This window comes from Anthonomus grandis, chromosome 19, assembly GCF_022605725.1.
Source record: "Anthonomus grandis grandis chromosome 19, icAntGran1.3, whole genome shotgun sequence".
Classification (NCBI taxonomy): domain Eukaryota; kingdom Metazoa; phylum Arthropoda; class Insecta; order Coleoptera; family Curculionidae; genus Anthonomus; species Anthonomus grandis.
The window spans coordinates 6,186,002-6,204,113 of NC_065564.1; the positions used below are offsets into that span (position 1 = coordinate 6,186,002).

The following is an 18,112-nucleotide window of genomic DNA, read 5'->3' on the forward strand; positions in this document are numbered from 1 at the left end:
AAATGACCCGCTTGACTAACAGACTCCTCTATTCCTTTTTAGATAAGAGTCTGGTGGTCTTGCAGTCGTCCATCTCTTTCTAATTGCCAATAAAATGTCCTGATTGATAGCCAGGCCCAAACAATTTCACCGAAATATCAAGAAATTGGTCTTGTTGTCAAATTACTTGCTTATCACATGGAGATGGTGAAGTGATCAGCTTGGCCTCTCTTTCATCACCCCATTACAAATAAAACAAGACGTAAAAGGTTTAAATTTAACATTTATTCTTCTGAAAATCGAAGCATTGATAACACAACAAAAGCTTGAACTAACAAAGAGTAAGTAGTATTAAAAGCATCAGAACCTCCTAAAAACTTGAGGTAGCGGTTACAGTAGTAAAACATGAATAAATAAATATTTAGTCAACTTCCTCAACAGTTGGTCCTCCACCAGGAGCTTGCTGGTATCCCCCACCAGGCGCCCCACCATGCAGTTTACTCATGATGGGACTGCAGGTCCTCTGCAACTCCTTCTGCTTCTCCTCGAACTCCTCCTTTTCAGCCAGAGTGTTGCTGTCCAGCCATTTCAGGCACTCGGCACACTCCCTCTCCACCGCACTCTTATCCTCGGAGCTGAGCTTATCTCCTGCTTCCTGGGCGGCCTGCTTCACTTGGAAGATGTAGGCCTCCAGCTGATTCCTCGCGGTCACCTTCTGCCTCTGTTTCTCGTCCTCGTCTTTGTACTTCTCCGCATCCGACAACATCCGGTCGATGTCCGCTTGGGAGAGCCTGCCCTTGTCGTTCTTGATGACGATGTTCTTCTCTTTACCGGAACTCGAGTCCTTGGCGGTGACGTTGAGGATGCCGTTGGCGTCCATGTCGAAGGTGACCTCGATCTTGGGCACCCCACGTGGGGCGGGAGGGATGCCCGTGAGGTCAAAGGTCCCCAGGAGGTTGTTGTCCTTGGTCATGGCCCTTTCGCCTTCGTAAACTTGAATGGTAACCGCCGGCTGGTTGTCAGCGTACGTCGTGAACGTTTGCGTTTGCTTGCAAGGGATCCTGGAGTTTCTCTCAATGATCTTGGTCATGACTCCCCCAGCCGTCTCGATCCCCAGGGATAATGGGGCCACGTCCACCAGAAGCACATCCTGGATCTTACTGTCCGTGTCCCCACTCAAGACGGCTGCTTGCACGGCAGCCCCATAAGCGACAGCTTCGTCGGGGTTAATGCTCAAATTCAGCTGCTTGCCGGCAAAGAAGTTCTGCAGCAGCTGCTGGATCTTGGGGATCCTCGTGGAGCCCCCTACCAACACCAGATCGTGGATGTCCCCTTTGCTCATCTTCGCGTCTTGCAAGGCCTTCTCTACCGGCTGCAGGGTGCTCCTGAATAAGTCCGCGTTTAACTCCTCGAACCTCGCTCTGGTGATTTTCGTGTAGAAGTCGATGCCTTCAAAGAGGGCGTCGATCTCTATAGTGGCTTCGGTGCTGGAGGACAAAGTCCTCTTGGCACGCTCGGCGGCAGTCCTAAGCCTCCTGATGGCCCTCGGGTTGCTGGCCAAGTCTTTTTTGAACTTCCTCTTGAACTCCTCGCAGAAGTGATTCACCAGGCGGTTATCGAAGTCCTCACCACCCAAATGGGTGTCTCCGGCGGTGGCTTTCACTTCGAACAACGAGCCCTCGTCAATGGTGAGGATGGACACGTCGAAAGTGCCACCTCCCAAGTCGAAAATCAACACGTTCTTCTCCCCTTTGAGGTTCTTATCTAAACCGTAAGCCAGGGCGGCGGCAGTGGGTTCGTTAATGATCCTCATGACGTTCAGGCCAGCTATGACCCCGGCATCTTTGGTGGCTTGCCTCTGGGAGTCATTGAAGTAAGCCGGCACAGTGACCACCGCGTCTTTCACCGTGGTGCCCAAGTACGCCTCAGCGATTTCCCTCATCTTCGTTAGCACCATGGAGCTGATCTCCTCGGGGGCGAAGGTCTTCGTCTCCCCCTTGTACTCCACTTGCACCTTGGGCTTACCATGGTCGCTCACCACCTTGAAGGGCCAATGCTTGATGTCCTGCTGGATCTTCGGGTCGTCGAACTTACGACCGATCAAACGTTTCACATCGAACACGGTGTTCGAGGGGTTTAGGGCCACTTGGTTCTTCGCGGCATCTCCGATTAATCGCTCCGTATCGGTGAAAGCGACGTAGCTGGGCGTCGTGCGATTTCCCTGATCGTTGGCGATTATTTCCACTTTTCCGTGCTGCCAGACGCCCACGCAGGAGTACGTGGTGCCCAAGTCGATACCGATTGCTGGGGATTTTTTCGGCATTTTTCTTCACTCACACGATTATTAACTCACTCAATGCTCTTTCGCGGTTTAAATTGAACTATACGGACGTATGCGCGGCCGATCGTATATATACTTGAGGCGTGCGCTCGCGAATATTCCCGAACGTTCTCAGACAAGCGAAGGGTGGTTTGTCTCGCTCGCGCCCGTTGCGGGGACGTGAGTGCAACAAGGAGGGCCTAGCGAATGACGTCGCAGCCTTCCGGATTGTGACCGAACCGAACCTGGGGAACTAGAAAATTGTGGACGTAGGGCAGTTATACGTTCGAGGACGTTTATGTTTTCGAGTGTTTTTTTTTATTTTAGGTTTGTTAATATCTCGGGAGCTACTGGGAATATTCTTATGGCTGGATGTTCAGAAAAATCTGTTTTAGGAATATTCTTATGAAGCAAAAATGCATGGTCTACAAATATCCTGATAGGTAAACGAACGAGTGTTTTTTAGGTCTAAAAATACCAACAAACGTATTTTTTCGCTCTCGATTTTTCGTTATTTAAATCAACAAACCGTGAGGAAAATTTTTATTGCAGCACTCATATAAAACTCGCCGATATATAATTAGGTTTATTATTGTTTTGACGAGCATCAAAATCCAAGGTTAAATGCGACATTAATGAAATAAATAAATAGGTGAGGTCATTGGGACAAATATTATGAAGCCATCAGGGTAAAATGAAGTCCGAAAAACTGGGAAAACTGCATTCAACCTTTAAGGAAACTTACAGTGAAGTCTTGAAGTGTTAATCATTAAAAACCTTCCAGGGGATTTGGAAATATCAGGGTTTAAATGTGAACAGCCTGACCCTAGGGTGGAAACATTCCAAAAAAACAGGAGAAAACTCCATCAAATCATCAGGGAAATTTATAATAATTTTTTTTCCTCAATTAAATGCTGTATTAACCATTTAAAGCTTTTCAGGGTTTTATTTAAATATTAATTGAAAAAATATTCCAGGCAGTTGCAGTGTATTTTAAATGAGAGAAACTGAGTTTGTCTAATGATCTGGGTTCAAGAATTATGAAGATACTTTTTCAACTGTTTGGAAGGGATTAAAAATTATTCCAACTGCCTGGAATAAAATATAGAAATATTTCAAATGCCTGGAAATTTATTAAAGTATTTGAATATTAATTGAAAAAATATTCCAGGCAATTGAAGTGTATTTTAAGTGAAAGAAACTGAGTGTTTCAGATGATCTGGGTTCAAGAATTAAGAAGATGCTTTTTCAACTGTTTGGAAGGGATTAAAAATTATTCCAACTGCCTGGAATAAATTATAGAAATATTTCAAATGCCTGGAAATTTATTAAAGTATTTGAATATTAATTGAAAAAATATTCCAGACAGTTGCAGTGTATTTTTAATGAGAGAAGGTGACTGGTTCTGATGATCTGGGTTCAATAATTAAGAAAATGCTTTTTCAACTGTTTGGAAGGAATTAAAAATTATTCCAACTGCCTGGAATAAATTATAGAAATATTTCAAATGCCTGGAAATTTATTAAAGTATTTGAATATTAATTGAAAAAATATTCCAGACAGTTGCAGTGTATTTTTAATGAGAGAAGGTGACTGGTTCTGATGATCTGGGTTCAATAATTAAGAAAATGCTTTTTCAACTGTTTGGAAGGGATTAAAAATTATTCCAACTGCCTGGAATAAATTATAGAAATATTTCAAATGCCTGGAAATTTATTAAAGTATTTGAATATTATTTGAAAAAATATTGCAGGCAGTTGAAGTGTATTTTAAGTGAGAGAAACTGAGTTTGTCTAATGATCTGGGTTCAAGAATTATGAAGATACTTTTTCAACTGTTTGGAAGGGATTAAAAATTATTCCAACTGCCTGGAATAAATTATAGAAATATTTCAAATGCCTGGAAATTTATTAAAGTATTTGAATATTAATTGAAAAAATATTCCAGGCAGTTGCAGTGTATTTTAAGTGAGAGAAACTGAGTTTGTCTAATGATCTGGGTTCAAGAATTATGAAGATGCTTTTCCAACTGTTTGGAAGGAATTAAAAATTATTCCAACTGCCTGGAATAAAATATAGAAATATTTCAAATGCCTGGAAATTTATTAAAGTATTTGAATATTAATTGAAAAAATATTCCAGACAGTTGCAGTGTATTTTTAATGAGAGAAGGTGACTGGTTCTGATGATCTGGGTTCAATAATTAAGAAAATGCTTTTTCAACTGTTTGGAAGGAATTAAAAATTATTCCAACTGCCTGGAATAAATTATAGAAATATTTTAAATGCCTGGAAATTTATTAAAGTATTTGAATATAAATTGAAAAAATATTCCAGGCAGTTGAAGTGTATTTTAAGTGAGAAAAACTCAGTTTTTCTGATTATCTGAGTTCAATAATTAAGAAGATACTTTTTCAACTGTTTGGAAGGGATTAAAAATTATTCCAACTGCCTGGAATAAAATATAGAAATATTTCAAATGCCTGGAAATTTATTAAAGTATTTGAATATTAATTGAAAAAATATTCCAGGCAGTTGAAGCGTATTTTAAGTGAGAGAAACTGAGTTTGTCTAATGATCTGGGTTCAAGAATTATAAAGATGCTTTTTCAACTGTTTGGAAGGAATTAAAAATTATTCCAACTGCCTGGAATAAAATATAGAAATATTTCAAATGACTGGAAATTTATTAAAGTATTTGAATATTAATTGAAAAAATATTCCAGGCAGTTGAAGTGTATTTTAAGTGAGAGAAACTGAGTTTGTCTAATGATCTGGGTTCAAGAATTATGAAGATGCTTGTTCAACTGTTTGGAAGGGATTAAAAATTATTCCAACTGCCTGGAATAAATTATAGAAATATTTCAAATGCCTGGAAATTTATTAAAGTATTTGAATATTATTTGAAAAAATATTGCAGGCAGTTGAAGTGTATTTTAAGTGAGAGAAACTGAGTTTGTCTAATGATCTGGGTTCAAGAATTATGAAGATGCTTGTTCAACTGTTTGGAAGGGATTAAAAATTATTCCAACTGCCTGGAATAAATTATAGAAATATTTCAAATGCCTGGAAATTTATTAAAGTATTTGAATATTATTTGAAAAAATATTGCAGGCAGTTGAAGTGTATTTTAAGTGAGAGAAACTGAGTTTGTCTAATGATCTGGGTTCAAGAATTATGAAGATGCTTGTTCAACTGTTTGGAATGAATTGAAAATTATTCCAACTGCCTGGAATAAATTATAGAAATATTTCAAATGCCTGGAAATTTATTAAAGTATTTGAATATTAATTGAAAAAATATTCCAGGCAGTTGAAGGGTATTTTAAGTGAGAGAAACTGAGTTTGTCTAATGATCTGGGTTCAAGAATTATGAAGATGCTTGTTCAACTGTTTGGAAGGGATTAAAAATTATTCCAACTGCCTGGAATAAATTATAGAAATATTTCAAATGCCTGGAAATTTATTAAAGTATTTGAATATTAATTGAAAAGGTATTCCAGACAGTTCAAGTGTATTTTAAGTGAGAGAAACTGAGTTTTCTTAAAAATCTGGGTTCAAGAATTATAAAGATGCTTTTTCAACTGTTTGGAAGGGATTAAAAATTATTCCAACTGCCTGGAATAAAATATAGAAATATTTCAAATGCCTGGAAATTTATTAAAGTATTCGAATATGAATTGAAAAAATATTCCAGGCAGTTGCAGTGTATTTTAAGTGAGAGAAACTGAGTTTGTCTAATGATCTGGGTTCAAGAATTAAGAAGCCACTTTTTCAATTGCCTGGAATAAATATAGAAATATTTCAAATGCCTGGAAATTTATGAACTATTTGACGATTAATTTAAAAAAATATTCCAGAATATCTTTCTGAAAATAAATATTAAAATGTCTGTGAATGAATTAAACGCAGCAATTAGAGGTTTTTTATTCAGCAGATATCGGGGTAAATAGCCTGATCCTTAGCAAACCTTTCTGGGGTAGAAAAACTCCATCTTGGAAAACTATATTAAGCCTTTAAGGAAATTTATACATTAAAACCTTCCAGGGGTTTTGCAGGTACCAGGGTTGGGTTCAAGTGTGAATAGCCTGATCTTAAGCAAACCCTCTTCCCCACTAGATAAGTGGAAAAATCTTAGAAAAACTCAATTAAGGTTAAATTGGAGGAAATCTTTAATGAATTAATTAAATGCTAGTTAAACCATGTAAAACCTTTCAGAGGTTCTGCAGGTATCGTGGTGAATAGCCTGGATGAATCATTTAAAACCTTCTAGGGGTTTCGGAGAATTGAAAAATCAATTAATTTGGAAATCCCATTGATATATCTTTCTTTCTTGCACTCATGGAGTTCTTATGGGAAGTACTAGAAGGAGTAATCGGACATACAAGTACGATACCTAATTTTAAAGGCAATTAAAAATATTTTTTAAATCCAATAAGTGGCAATGAAAAACTGTTTTTAGTTTTCCGATATCTCTTCAAATAAAGTCGGTAGAAGGTGAAAACGATTTTGACGAATTTTGACGAACTTCCAATAGTCACCCTCAAATTTGGGACACCCTGTACAAGAGAAAATGGTTGGAGAACCTACAAGAACAAGCAGATCCCAATCATGTATCTAACAGCTAGTCAGCATTGAAACTATTTGCTAACCGCAGGGTTATATTATATTGAAGCTGGAAAATGAGAAAGTGGATAAACCTTTGCAGTGTGTAGGGCAACTGAGAAATTATTTTTCCTCCAAATCATTGCATGAAGAAAGAGGGAAAGACAGAGAGATTTAATTCAAAAGAACCATTTCAAACCTTCCAGAGGTTCTTCATCAGTGAATTATTTCTTGAATTAAAGCTGACGTGTGAATCATTTAAAATCTTCAATGGGTTCTGCAGGTAAATGGAGATAAAAATAAAAATCCATTCAAGGACGGAAAAACTCCATTAAACCTTCAAGCAACCTTATAGTTAATTAAATGCTTCATGAAAATGCCATTATTGGCCATCAAAGTGCTTTGGCAACAGCCCATCAAATTCCTATAAATAAAAATGTGCTTTTTTCACATTATCGCACCAAAACGAACGTTTTGTCATTGTTTTCGTGCCTCAAGGTTAAACTAATCAAGAGGGTCATTTTCTGATCAATACTGGGGTACATATATGAGCTGCTCTTAGGGGAAAGGGAGGATTTCAAGGAGAAAAAAAGGTCAAAAGTTATAGAGCACAAGATGGTAAAAATACCATAAAAACCTACACAACCTTCGCCATTTTATTAGGAGGAAACCTGAATGTGTGTGAGGTACGTTAAAAAAACAATTATTTCACCATTTTAACAGCAATTTATTTTGGTCAAACAACATCTGCCCCAAGTTTTCAAATGGACGCTTTACATTGGACAGTACATTAAAAAAATTAAATAAAAACACTTCTGGTAAATGCACTTCTTTCATTTTTTCTTAATAAAAGTTATAAAACATCACAATGAAACCATCAAAGCAGTGTGGCCACTAAACCACAGATTTACAGAATACTGTAATAATACTGTAATATTCTGTAAATCTGTGACTAAACCAACAGTGCCTGGTCTTCCCCGAGGAAGCACTAGACCGTTGCCAAAAAAGCTTGTTGTAAAGGCATGTCCTTAACTTACTTTAATATAAGTTAAAAAACAATTTTAAAAAACCATCAAACCATTCTGAGCATGTAGTTATCGACCAGCAGTTTCTGCAGCATTATTAATACTGAATTTTCTCTGCAGTGTGACATTTTTTATCAGTGGTAAGATACTGACATTGGCATGCATTTTTATAATAGGAAAGTCTGTTTTATGCATAAGAAATAGTACTACTTTATCTTTTCTAGATCTCGTGCATCTCACCTAAGAGGTTTATCAATTTACATTAACAGAAAAGTCTCTTTTGTTCAACACTTACTTGAGAGAACTTAGAAACTATAGGAGGTTCAGATTTGGTCACATTTTAATTTTATTATATAAAATAATTTATTTTACCATTTGTTTCTTTTATTATCTGCTTTTTTTCTATGCTTTAGGATTTTGTGATACACGTTTTATCTATTCCAGTTTAATTACCAGTTTTAGCTAGTCTATATATTTAATTCACCTTTGTCAACAGAAGCATATTTGATTTGACTGATTTTCAGCTTTTGCCCGAGGAAACACTAGACATAGTACATTAAAAAAAAAAAATAGGTAAAACAACTTGTGCATTTCCTTCTTTTCTTTAATAGAAGTTCAAAAACATCATAAAGAAACATTAAAAGCCAATTAAAAAAATTGATCAATCAAGTTTCTGGTCTTGCCCAAGGAGGCACTAGACAGTACATTAAAAAAATTGAATAAAGACACTTCTGGCAAATGCATTTTCTTCATTTTCTTTAATAAACATCAAAAAGAAATATTGAAAGGCAATAGAACCAGTGTGAGCACTGAACACAGTTAGCAACCAGCAGTTGCTGGTCTTCCCAAGGAAGCACTAGACAGTGTATGAAAAAAATTAAATAAAAAAGATTCTGGTAAACGCACTTTCTTCATTTTCTTTAATAAAGTTAAAAAACACCATAAAGAAACATTAAAACCCAATTAAAAAATGTGGGCACTAATTATATAGTTATCAACCAAGGTTCTGGTTTTACCCGAGGAAGCACTAGACAGTACATTAAAAAAATTAAATAAAAACAGTTCTGGTAAAGGCATTTCCTTCATTTTTATTAATAAACATCATAAAGAAATGTTAAAAGACAATGAAACCAGTTTGAGCACTGAACATAGTTAGCAACCAGCAGATGCTGGTCTTCCCGAGGAATCACTAGACAGTACAATAAAAAAATTAAATAAAAACACTTCTGGTAAACGCACTTTCTTAATTTTCTTTAATAAGAGTTAAAAAACATCATAAAGAAACATTAAAAGCCAATTAAAAAAATGTGGACACTAATTATAGTTATCAACCAAGTTTCTGGTCTTACCCGAGGAAGCATTAGACAGTGTATGAAAAAAATTAAATAAAAAAGATTCTGGTAAATGCACTTTCTTCATTTTCTTTAATAAACATCATAAAGAAATATTGAAAGGCAATGAAACCAGTGTGATCACTAAAGATAGTTAGCAACCAGCAGTTGCTGGTCTTCCCGAGCAAGCACTAGACAGTGTATGAAAAAATTAAATAAAAAAGATTCTGGTAAACGCACTTTCTTCATTTTGTTTAATAAAGTTAAAAAACATCATAAAGAAACATTGAAAGCCAATTAAAAGAATGTGGGCACTAATTATATAGTTATCAACCAAGTTTCTGGTCTTACCCGAGGAAGCACTAGAAAGTACATTGAAAAAATTAACTAAAAACACTTCCCTTATTTTTTTAATAAACATCATAAATAATATTGAAAGGCAATGAAACTGGTGTAAGCACTAAACATAGTCAGCAACCAGCAGTTGCTGGTCTTCCCGAGGAAGCACTAGACAGTGTATGAAAAAAATTAAATAAAAAAGATTCTGGTAAACGCACTTTCTTCATTTTCTTTAATAAAGTTAAAAAAATCATAAAGAAACATTAAAAGCCAATTAAAAAATTGTGGGCACTAATTATATAGTTATCAACCAAGTTTCTGGTGTAACCCGAGGAAGCACTGGACAGTACATTTAAAATATTAAATAAAAACACTTCTGGCAAATACATTTCCTGCATTTTTTTAATAAACATCATAAAGAAATATTGAAATGCAATGAAACCAGTGTGAGCACTGAACACAGTTAGCAACCAGCAGTTGCTGGTCTTCCCGAGGAAGCACTAGGCAGTGTATGAAAAAAATTAAATAAAAAAGATTCTGGTAAACGCACCTTCTTCATTTTCTTTAATAAAGTTAAAAAACATTATACAGAAACATTAAAAGCCAATTAAAAAAATGTGGGCACTAATTATATAGTTATTAACCAAGTTTCTGGTATTACCCGAGGAAGCCCTGGACAGTACATTCTGGTAAATGCATTTCCTTCATTTTCTTTAACAAACATCATAAAGAAATATTGAAAGGCAATAGAACCAGTGTGAGCACTGAACATAGTTAGCAACCAGCAGTTGCTGGTCTTCCCGAGGAAGCACTAGACAGTGTATGAAAAAAATTAAATAAAAAAGATTCTGGTAAACGCACCTTCTTCATTTTCTTTAATAAAGTTAAAAAACATTATACAGAAACATTAAAAGCCAATTAAAAAAATGTGGGCACTAAACATAGTTAGCAACCAGCAGTTGCTGGTCTTCCCGAGGAAGCACTAGACAGTGTATGAAAAAAATTAAATAAAAAAGATTCTGGTAAACGCACCTTCTTCATTTTCTTTAATAAAGTTAAAAAACATTATACAGAAACATTAAAAGCCAATTAAAAAAATGTGGGCACTAAACATAGTTAGCAACCAGCAGTTGCTGGTCTTCCCGAGGAAGCACTAGACAGTGTATGAAAAAAATTTAATAAAAAAGCTTCTGGTAAAGGCACTTTCCTTGTTCGTGTTTTCTTTAATAAAAGTTATAAAATATAACAATTATATAATTAGTGTGTTTCAATATATTCAATGCATATAATACACACCTCCAATTTTTATACTCAAGAATGTCATTCTGTACTCTGTGATATTTGTGTTTTATTAGGATTCATTTAGCTCATAGCAACAACTCTGTTTGTGATAATAAAGCTAGTTTTTCAATGTGAATTTCAAATAATCAAATCAGTGTGGACACTAATCATAGTCATCAACCAACAGCCCCTGGTCCGAGGAAGCACTGGACAGTACATTTAAAAAATTAAATAAAAACACTTCTGGTAAACGCACTTCTGTCATTTTCCTCAATAAGCATAATAAAGAAACACTAAAAGACATTGAAAACAATGTGTGCTCCTTAAACATAATTGCTGGTCCAGGTCTTCCCCGAGGAAGCACTATAGACAGTACATTAAAAAAATTAAATAAAAAAGTTTGTGGTAAAGGCACTACCTTCATCTTCTTCCATAAAAGTTAAAAAAGAACAAAGAAACATTTTAAAAAACCATGAAACCAGTGTGTGCACTAATCGTAGTTAGCAACCAACAGTTCCTGGTCTCCCCCGAGGAAATCCAAAAAAGAAAAAAAGACACAACTCAGTGGGTTTTCTTTATTTTTTCAATAAATATAAAAAAACATTCCAAAGAAACACTAAAAATAAACGGATGAACCAACTTACCTGAGCTTTGAAGATTATTCCCGAGGAAACACTACTCGACTAACACACACACACACTAAGATATTTTTAAAAAGCAAGCAGCTATGAACACTATAAGTAAAGCTAGAAAGCGAAGCACTTATTAAAACTTATGGGACTGTGGGCCCCTCCACTGCCCTGACACCCCCCAAATAGAGGGTGAAATTTTGGGCAATTTTATAAAAACCTTGAAAGGCTTTTGTCCCCCCTGTTCCCTCAGCCCTGTAGGACTTTTTACCTCACTTACATGGGGCCCCTTTACTATAGAAGCAAACTAAATAGGGCTTAAATATATATAAGAAAAAGAATCCCCCCCCCCCCCTTGATCCTTATTCAGGCCTATATGCTTGTACCTCACCTAAATGGGGCCTCAATAAACACCTAAATATCTCAGTACAGTAAAACGTTTGAAATACACCCAAATGGGGCCTAATATAAAAACACTTTGCGCATTTTAATAAAAATCCTAGGGCACTTGCTTTGCTACCCGTGATGTCCCCTCAGCCCTATAAAATTATTTAAGTCATGAGGCCCCTTAACTGTAAAAACAAACTAAATAATGTAAGAATTCCCTGTACAGGTTAATTTCAAGAGAATTCCTTCCCCCCCGGAGCCCCTTAATTTTAGTATAGCCCCCAGAAGAAAACTCAATGGGGTCCCATAAGTATATTCACATTTTTTAAATATCCCCAAATGGGGCCTAACATAAGACATTTAGTTTTTTTTTCCTCAGCCCTATATAGGACTATTTGCCCCAATTACATGGGGCCCCTTAAATAGGGCTTAAGTATAAAAATTTCTTTTATAAAAATCTTACTTGCCTTTTCTGTACAGGCTAATATCAAAAGAATCCCCCCAGACCCCCTTTGCCACCCTTAATTAATTATAATAGAGAAACCCAAATAGGGCCCCATAAGTATAAAAAACGATTAAAATAAACCCAAATGGGGCCTGACATAAGAAATTATCGGCAAAAATCCTGTAGAGACTTTGCCCCTCCCATCCCCCCCTCACCGTTCAGCCCTACGGGCTTATACCCCAATTACGTATAAAAAAGCGCAAAACAGCCTAAATGAGGCGTAATTTTTACCTTATCTTCAAGTCAAGCCCAGAGATTCACATAATCTAAAAATAGATTTGCACGCTGTACCACGAAATGCCTGATACGGCACGTCGCCCCGTTATATTCACGTGATTGGCCGGGCGAACACTTAAAATATTTGTCATAACTTGTTGAGGGCGACACGCAGGGAGTCAAAGGATGTAAATGTTTAAACAAAATGGCGTCAAGGGGGTTTTTGGGGGGGGCGAAAATGAACAAATATAAGTGAAAATAGAAAGACAACACGCATAAATAAGCATAAGAAAGGCGAAAAAAGCACGATTAAAGGCGCGTAAAGCTTCTAAAAGCATTTATTCCGGCAAAATGGAGCAAAACGTACGTGTCCGGTCGGTGGGACCATGGCACCGGTAAAAAACCTCGAAATAATGCTCTAAGACCTTTTGATACGGTAAAAATTAAAGTCTCACCTACCTTAGGACGACCTGGAGAACACTTTTCACTAATATTTCACACTAAACACATGAATTTTACCGGTAAACGCGGTACCGGTAGCAGGACGCGACCTGGACGTAAAGACGTTCCGGACTTTCTGCATTCTGGATGGCGCGGAACGGAAATAACGTTGCGCAGGACCGGCACATGCGCGAAACGTCATTGTCAACAGGTGCGTCCGGTTAATGCGTTTCTATTCTATTTTATTTATTTTTTTTAAATTTATTTTTAAATAATTGTTTATTTATGCGGGTTTTCAATGGAAATGCCTTCTGATGGATAGAGGGTGATGGAAAATTCATATTATTTGCTTATACGGCGCTTTTTCCTTAAATAAATAGCTGATAAACGGTTTTTTTTGAATTCCTATTTTTTCCCACGTCTATTTGACAATATTGACGTTTATGCGTCATGTAACGTGACACTAACGAAATTGTTTAATAAGATACAGGGCGCGCGCAAAAAGTCGCAATTTTATTTAAATATTCTCATTCCAGACACTTTGACGACGGTTTCTGCTTAAAATAATATTTGTCTGTCGTTTTTTATTAATTTCGTCGATATACGGGGCGTTAAAACGTTTTTTTTAACGTTTTAAAAAGGGAGCGACTCGTGGCGCCCTCTATCATATAAAAATAAGTGTTTGAGAAAACACGAACAATAATTGTTTATTATAGAATAGTAAACTAACAACACTAAAGAATTAAACAACAAAATAAATAGTAGTTACAGTTTGAGATTAAGAATAACGTCAACCGTACAAACCTAATGCGCCAATCCCATACGCACGTGTAGGCTTAGCCGTAATAAAATACGGGTTTTTCCTTAAATAATGCTAGCACTATTTAACTGTTACAATAATTTCCTATTAAATATACAAAATTCCCATCACTCTACAAAAGACAGGACAGCAATTGGGCTTTTGCACTATTGTAACAAAAAGAAAACGGCATTAAGACATAGGGATTTTACCAAGGAGCGGAAGTAGAGATTACTTCATCAGTGTGATGCATAATTACGCATGCTCATGTGAATTTTGGCATGGCATTTTCTATTAGTAACGATAGTGTAACAAAGCATATGATTAAGTGTGCAATAAAATCAGAATTTAAGGTAAAATTCGATTGGAGGTCGACTATTCTTTTAATGCTTCCTGTTGTCCGGACTGGTTTAAAATGACCCAAAATTTTTTAATAAAGTGACTGTAATAATTTGGGTGGATATGTTGAAGACCTATTGCTCAAGGTGCGTGCATGAGAAACAGGTTTGGGCCAAGATTTGAATGTCGCATATACCCAAATGAACGATTTTTTTGATATAAAAACCGGAGGATTCGCCGTAAAATGCATCAGTTGTTAGCAGACTTAGCAGCAGTAACACCCCAATCATCAAAAATGGCATTCAGAGTAAGTATAGCAACTCCCACAGCAAATATTGGGAAACGGTACAGTTTTAATTGTTTACAGTTCTTCGTACTTTGCGCCACCCTCGCCCTCGCCAGAGCCGGCAACCTCCTGGCCCCAGCCGCCCCTGCCTTGGCCTACAGCGCCCCAGCCCTCGCCAGCCCTGTGGCCTACTCCGCAGCCGCCCCTCTGGCCTACGCCGCCCCCACCGCCTACTCCAGCTCCCCCATCTACGCCGCTAAGTCTGCTTACTCTGCCCCTATCGCATACTCCGCCCCAGCTATCGCTGCCGCCCCTGTAGCCTTGGCTGCCCGTGCCACTTACGCTGCCCCAGCTTTTGCTGCCCGTGCCACTTATGCCGCCCCGGCTTACGCTGCTGCCCCAGTAGCAGTCGCTGCCCGTGCCACTTTCGCCGCCCCAGCTATTGCTGCTGCTCCAGTAGCTTATGCCGGTGCCTCTTATGCCGCCCCAGCTATTGCTGCCGCCCCAGTAGCCTACGGCTCCTCGATCTACGCCGCTAGGTCTGCCCCCCTTTTGGGAGCTGCCACCTACGCTACCGCCCCAGCTTGGTAAACAGTTAAAAATGTAAATTTCTTTTGTAAATATTTTTATTTTATTTGAAATAAAAGGTTTTAATTAATTTGTGTTGTTTAAATTTGGTGAACATGTAAAAATATACATATGGTCGTACCATGATTCTTTTAAAATTAATCTGTACAGGGAAAGTAAGTCCCTTAAGGATTTGCTCTCCCTGTACCGGTTTATGCCGACGATTCGCTAATTTATTTGTCATTAAGGTTTCTTTAAGTTTGAATCCTTAAAAGTGTCAGACGCTGCTATTTGGTCCACTACCAGCTAGAGAACAATACGTAGACTTTTAGATTTTCACTGGTAACTAGTAGTAGTAGTAGTAATAAGGGTGGGCGAGCTAGAGTTCGGCAAGTAGGCCTGAACAGTCCCTTTTCGCCAACCCCAGAATCACCCACCCATACGCCTCCACTCCCAATGCGCAGTCTTCACTGAGTCGGCCAGTTCTTTTAATAAAAGGTTTCACGTTGTCCCAGTCCAGATTTTTAAGATCTTCCCGTTGGAGTGTCGTTGCTTCGAAAGTTTTCCATCTCAGGCGACTCCATCTATCACAGATACCTATATGTGGTATGAAGTTTCTTTAGAAGTGTGGGCTTTCTCTTATACCAAGAAGGTGTAGATGCCTGTTTAGACTGTTGTTCCCAATCAGGATTCCCACCAAGTTGTCGGGTCTTTGTTAGCAGTCGCCTTGCTTTTTAGATCATTTCCTTGGCCTGTCTACATCCTTCTGTCCTTCTCCGATTCTTCCTGGTTTTTTTCTAGGTCCAAATATTAAGTGCCTGGGAGATTTGTTTTTTGCTAAGACCGAGACAAGGTTCGGGGCCTACGAAAAGGTTAACGGAACCTTGTCTTGCCAGTTCGTCGGCCCGCTCATTGCCCTCGACACCTTGGTGTCCTGGGACCCACCTCAGTCTCACTTCCCTGTGTGCTGCAAGCCTTTCCAATGCGTCTCTGCATTCCTGGACTAGCGCTGAGCTGGCTCTGGGTTTCTGAATCTGACTATCGGATTAGATGCAAATCCCTCCGATGCTACTTCAAGTATAGCAAACACCTCCTCCTAGAAAACTGTGGTGTGCTTCCCTAGCGGGAAGGATTCACCTGTGTTCGTTTCCATCCTGTACACTCCGGCTGAATTGGTGCTTCATCCATGATCCATCTCTGTACCTTGGCTCTTTAATTTGGTTCGCCGACCATTCTTCATTTGTCGGGATTTCGACTTGAAACCCCTTCTTTAACCTTAGTTTGCCACTTTCTGTAGTGCATCTGGATGTCAGAATTGGTATGTTCTTGCACATCCTGAGAGCAATCGTCATATGGCCTTGTCCTAAGTGAACATTGCGCCACCATCATTGGCCTCCCTCTCAATCCAGACTGGGAGGTCCGGTAGCCCAAGAAGAATATTTAGTGGTGCCGCAGGTGTCGTTCTCATAGCTCCAGTAATTCACTGGTAACTAAATTTGTCATGAACCTGGTCTTGCCGATTAATACCAGTCAATTGGTCAGCTTTGCAGCACTTTTCGATCTTAGTACGCTTAAACATGTTCTCCAAAAGATCGTCAGTGAATAAGTCAGGAGCCTAATGACAGCATTCGCTTGTAAATATGCTCGATAAGTTCAGTGTAACTATGGTCGATTCTACAAAGGGCTACAGGGCTTGGAGGGTACCTCGATGATCAACTATATCGAAAGCATTTTCGTAGTCCACGAAAACGAGAACCAAAGGTTTTTTTTTTACTGTGTCGAAGTGGCAATTGGTGCCACAGGTGATACAGATCTGCTGTAAGCACAATAGATCATGAAGTTCCCCATGGTTCCGTGCTTGCCCTATTTTATTTCTTTTCTATATTAATGACCTTGCATCTATTGATGCAAATGGGACCAGTCATTAATGGAAATTGTAGCTGACTCCATTTTAACCTTGAGACAGAAACTCGCTAGTGTGCGTTATGCTGTTTAGGATGAATTTAAGTCTGAAGTTGCTAACTCAGTGTAGCATTCTCCTATTGAAGTACTTGATTGGTTTTTGTGGTTGCTGCATCCAATGTCTTTTAATTCTAAGTCTGTTTTACTGATGTTTGTCGTAAAGCACCTCTAGAGAGGCCTTTATTTAGGTATTTAAAGGTACTGACTGAATAAGTCTAGAAGGCCCGAAGAGTGAATTGATTAGGAACTTTGCTTCAAGAGATCTGTGACACTACTTCGTTTCACTACCTTTCAAAGACCTACTCCCAAAAAAACCTAAAAATTTTGAGAAATTTCGATTTTTTTCACTCAAAACTACATGTTTCAAGACCCAATTCCTGTTTTATTTAACTTAGAGTGCTGATTTAAAAAGCACCAGGTAGCAAAACATTAATTCTAATGAGCCACAACGTTTCAAATACCTACTCCCAAAAAAACCTAAAAATTTGGAGAAATTTCGATTTTTTTCATTCAAAAACTTATGGTTCAGGACCCAATTCCTGTTCTATTCAACTTAGAGTGTTGATTTAAAAAGCACCAGGTAGCAAAATATTAATTCAAATGAGCCACAACGTTTCAAACACCTACTCCCAAAAAAACCTAAAAATTTGGAGAAATTTCAATTTTTTTCACTCAAAACTACATGTTTCAGGACCCAATTCCTGTTCTATTCAACTTAGAGTACTGATTTAAAAAGCACCAGGTAGCAAAATATTAATTCAAATGAGCCACAACGTTTCAAATACCTACTCCCAAAAAAACCTAAAAATTTAGAGAAATTTCGATTTTTTTCACTCAAAACTACATGTTTCAGGACCCAATTCCTGTTCTATTCAACTTAGAGTGCTGATTTAAAAAGCACCAGGTAGCAAAATATTAATTCAAATGAGCGACAACGTTTCAAACACCTACTCCCAAAAAAACCTAAAAATTTGGAGAAATTTCGATTTTTTCACTCAAAACTACATGTTTCAGGACCCAATTCCTGTTATATTCAACTTAGAGTGCTGATTTAAAAAGCACCAGGTAGCAAAATATTAATTCAAATGAGCCACAACGTTTCAAA

The 18,112-nt window shown here is 37.7% G+C and overlaps 2 protein-coding genes across 2 annotated transcripts; one reads left to right on the forward strand and one right to left on the reverse strand.

Annotated features, from left to right (window-relative positions):
- Positions 1–244: 244 nt before the first annotated feature.
- On the reverse strand, positions 245–2,369 carry LOC126747218 (heat shock protein 68-like). Its single transcript, XM_050455727.1, has one exon. It carries the CDS (start codon positions 2,300–2,302, stop codon positions 401–403), a length of 1,902 nt encoding a protein of 633 aa, XP_050311684.1. The 5' UTR covers positions 2,303–2,369; the 3' UTR covers positions 245–400.
- Positions 2,370–14,333: 11,964 nt separating this feature from the next.
- Positions 14,334–15,136, forward strand: LOC126747270 (cuticle protein 38-like). Its single transcript, XM_050455799.1, has 2 exons — positions 14,334–14,499; positions 14,560–15,136. The coding sequence occupies exons 1-2, from the start codon at positions 14,437–14,439 to the stop codon at positions 15,067–15,069; spliced, it is 573 nt and encodes a 190-aa protein (XP_050311756.1). The 5' UTR covers positions 14,334–14,436; the 3' UTR covers positions 15,070–15,136.
- The last annotated feature ends 2,976 nt before the right edge of the window (positions 15,137–18,112 follow it).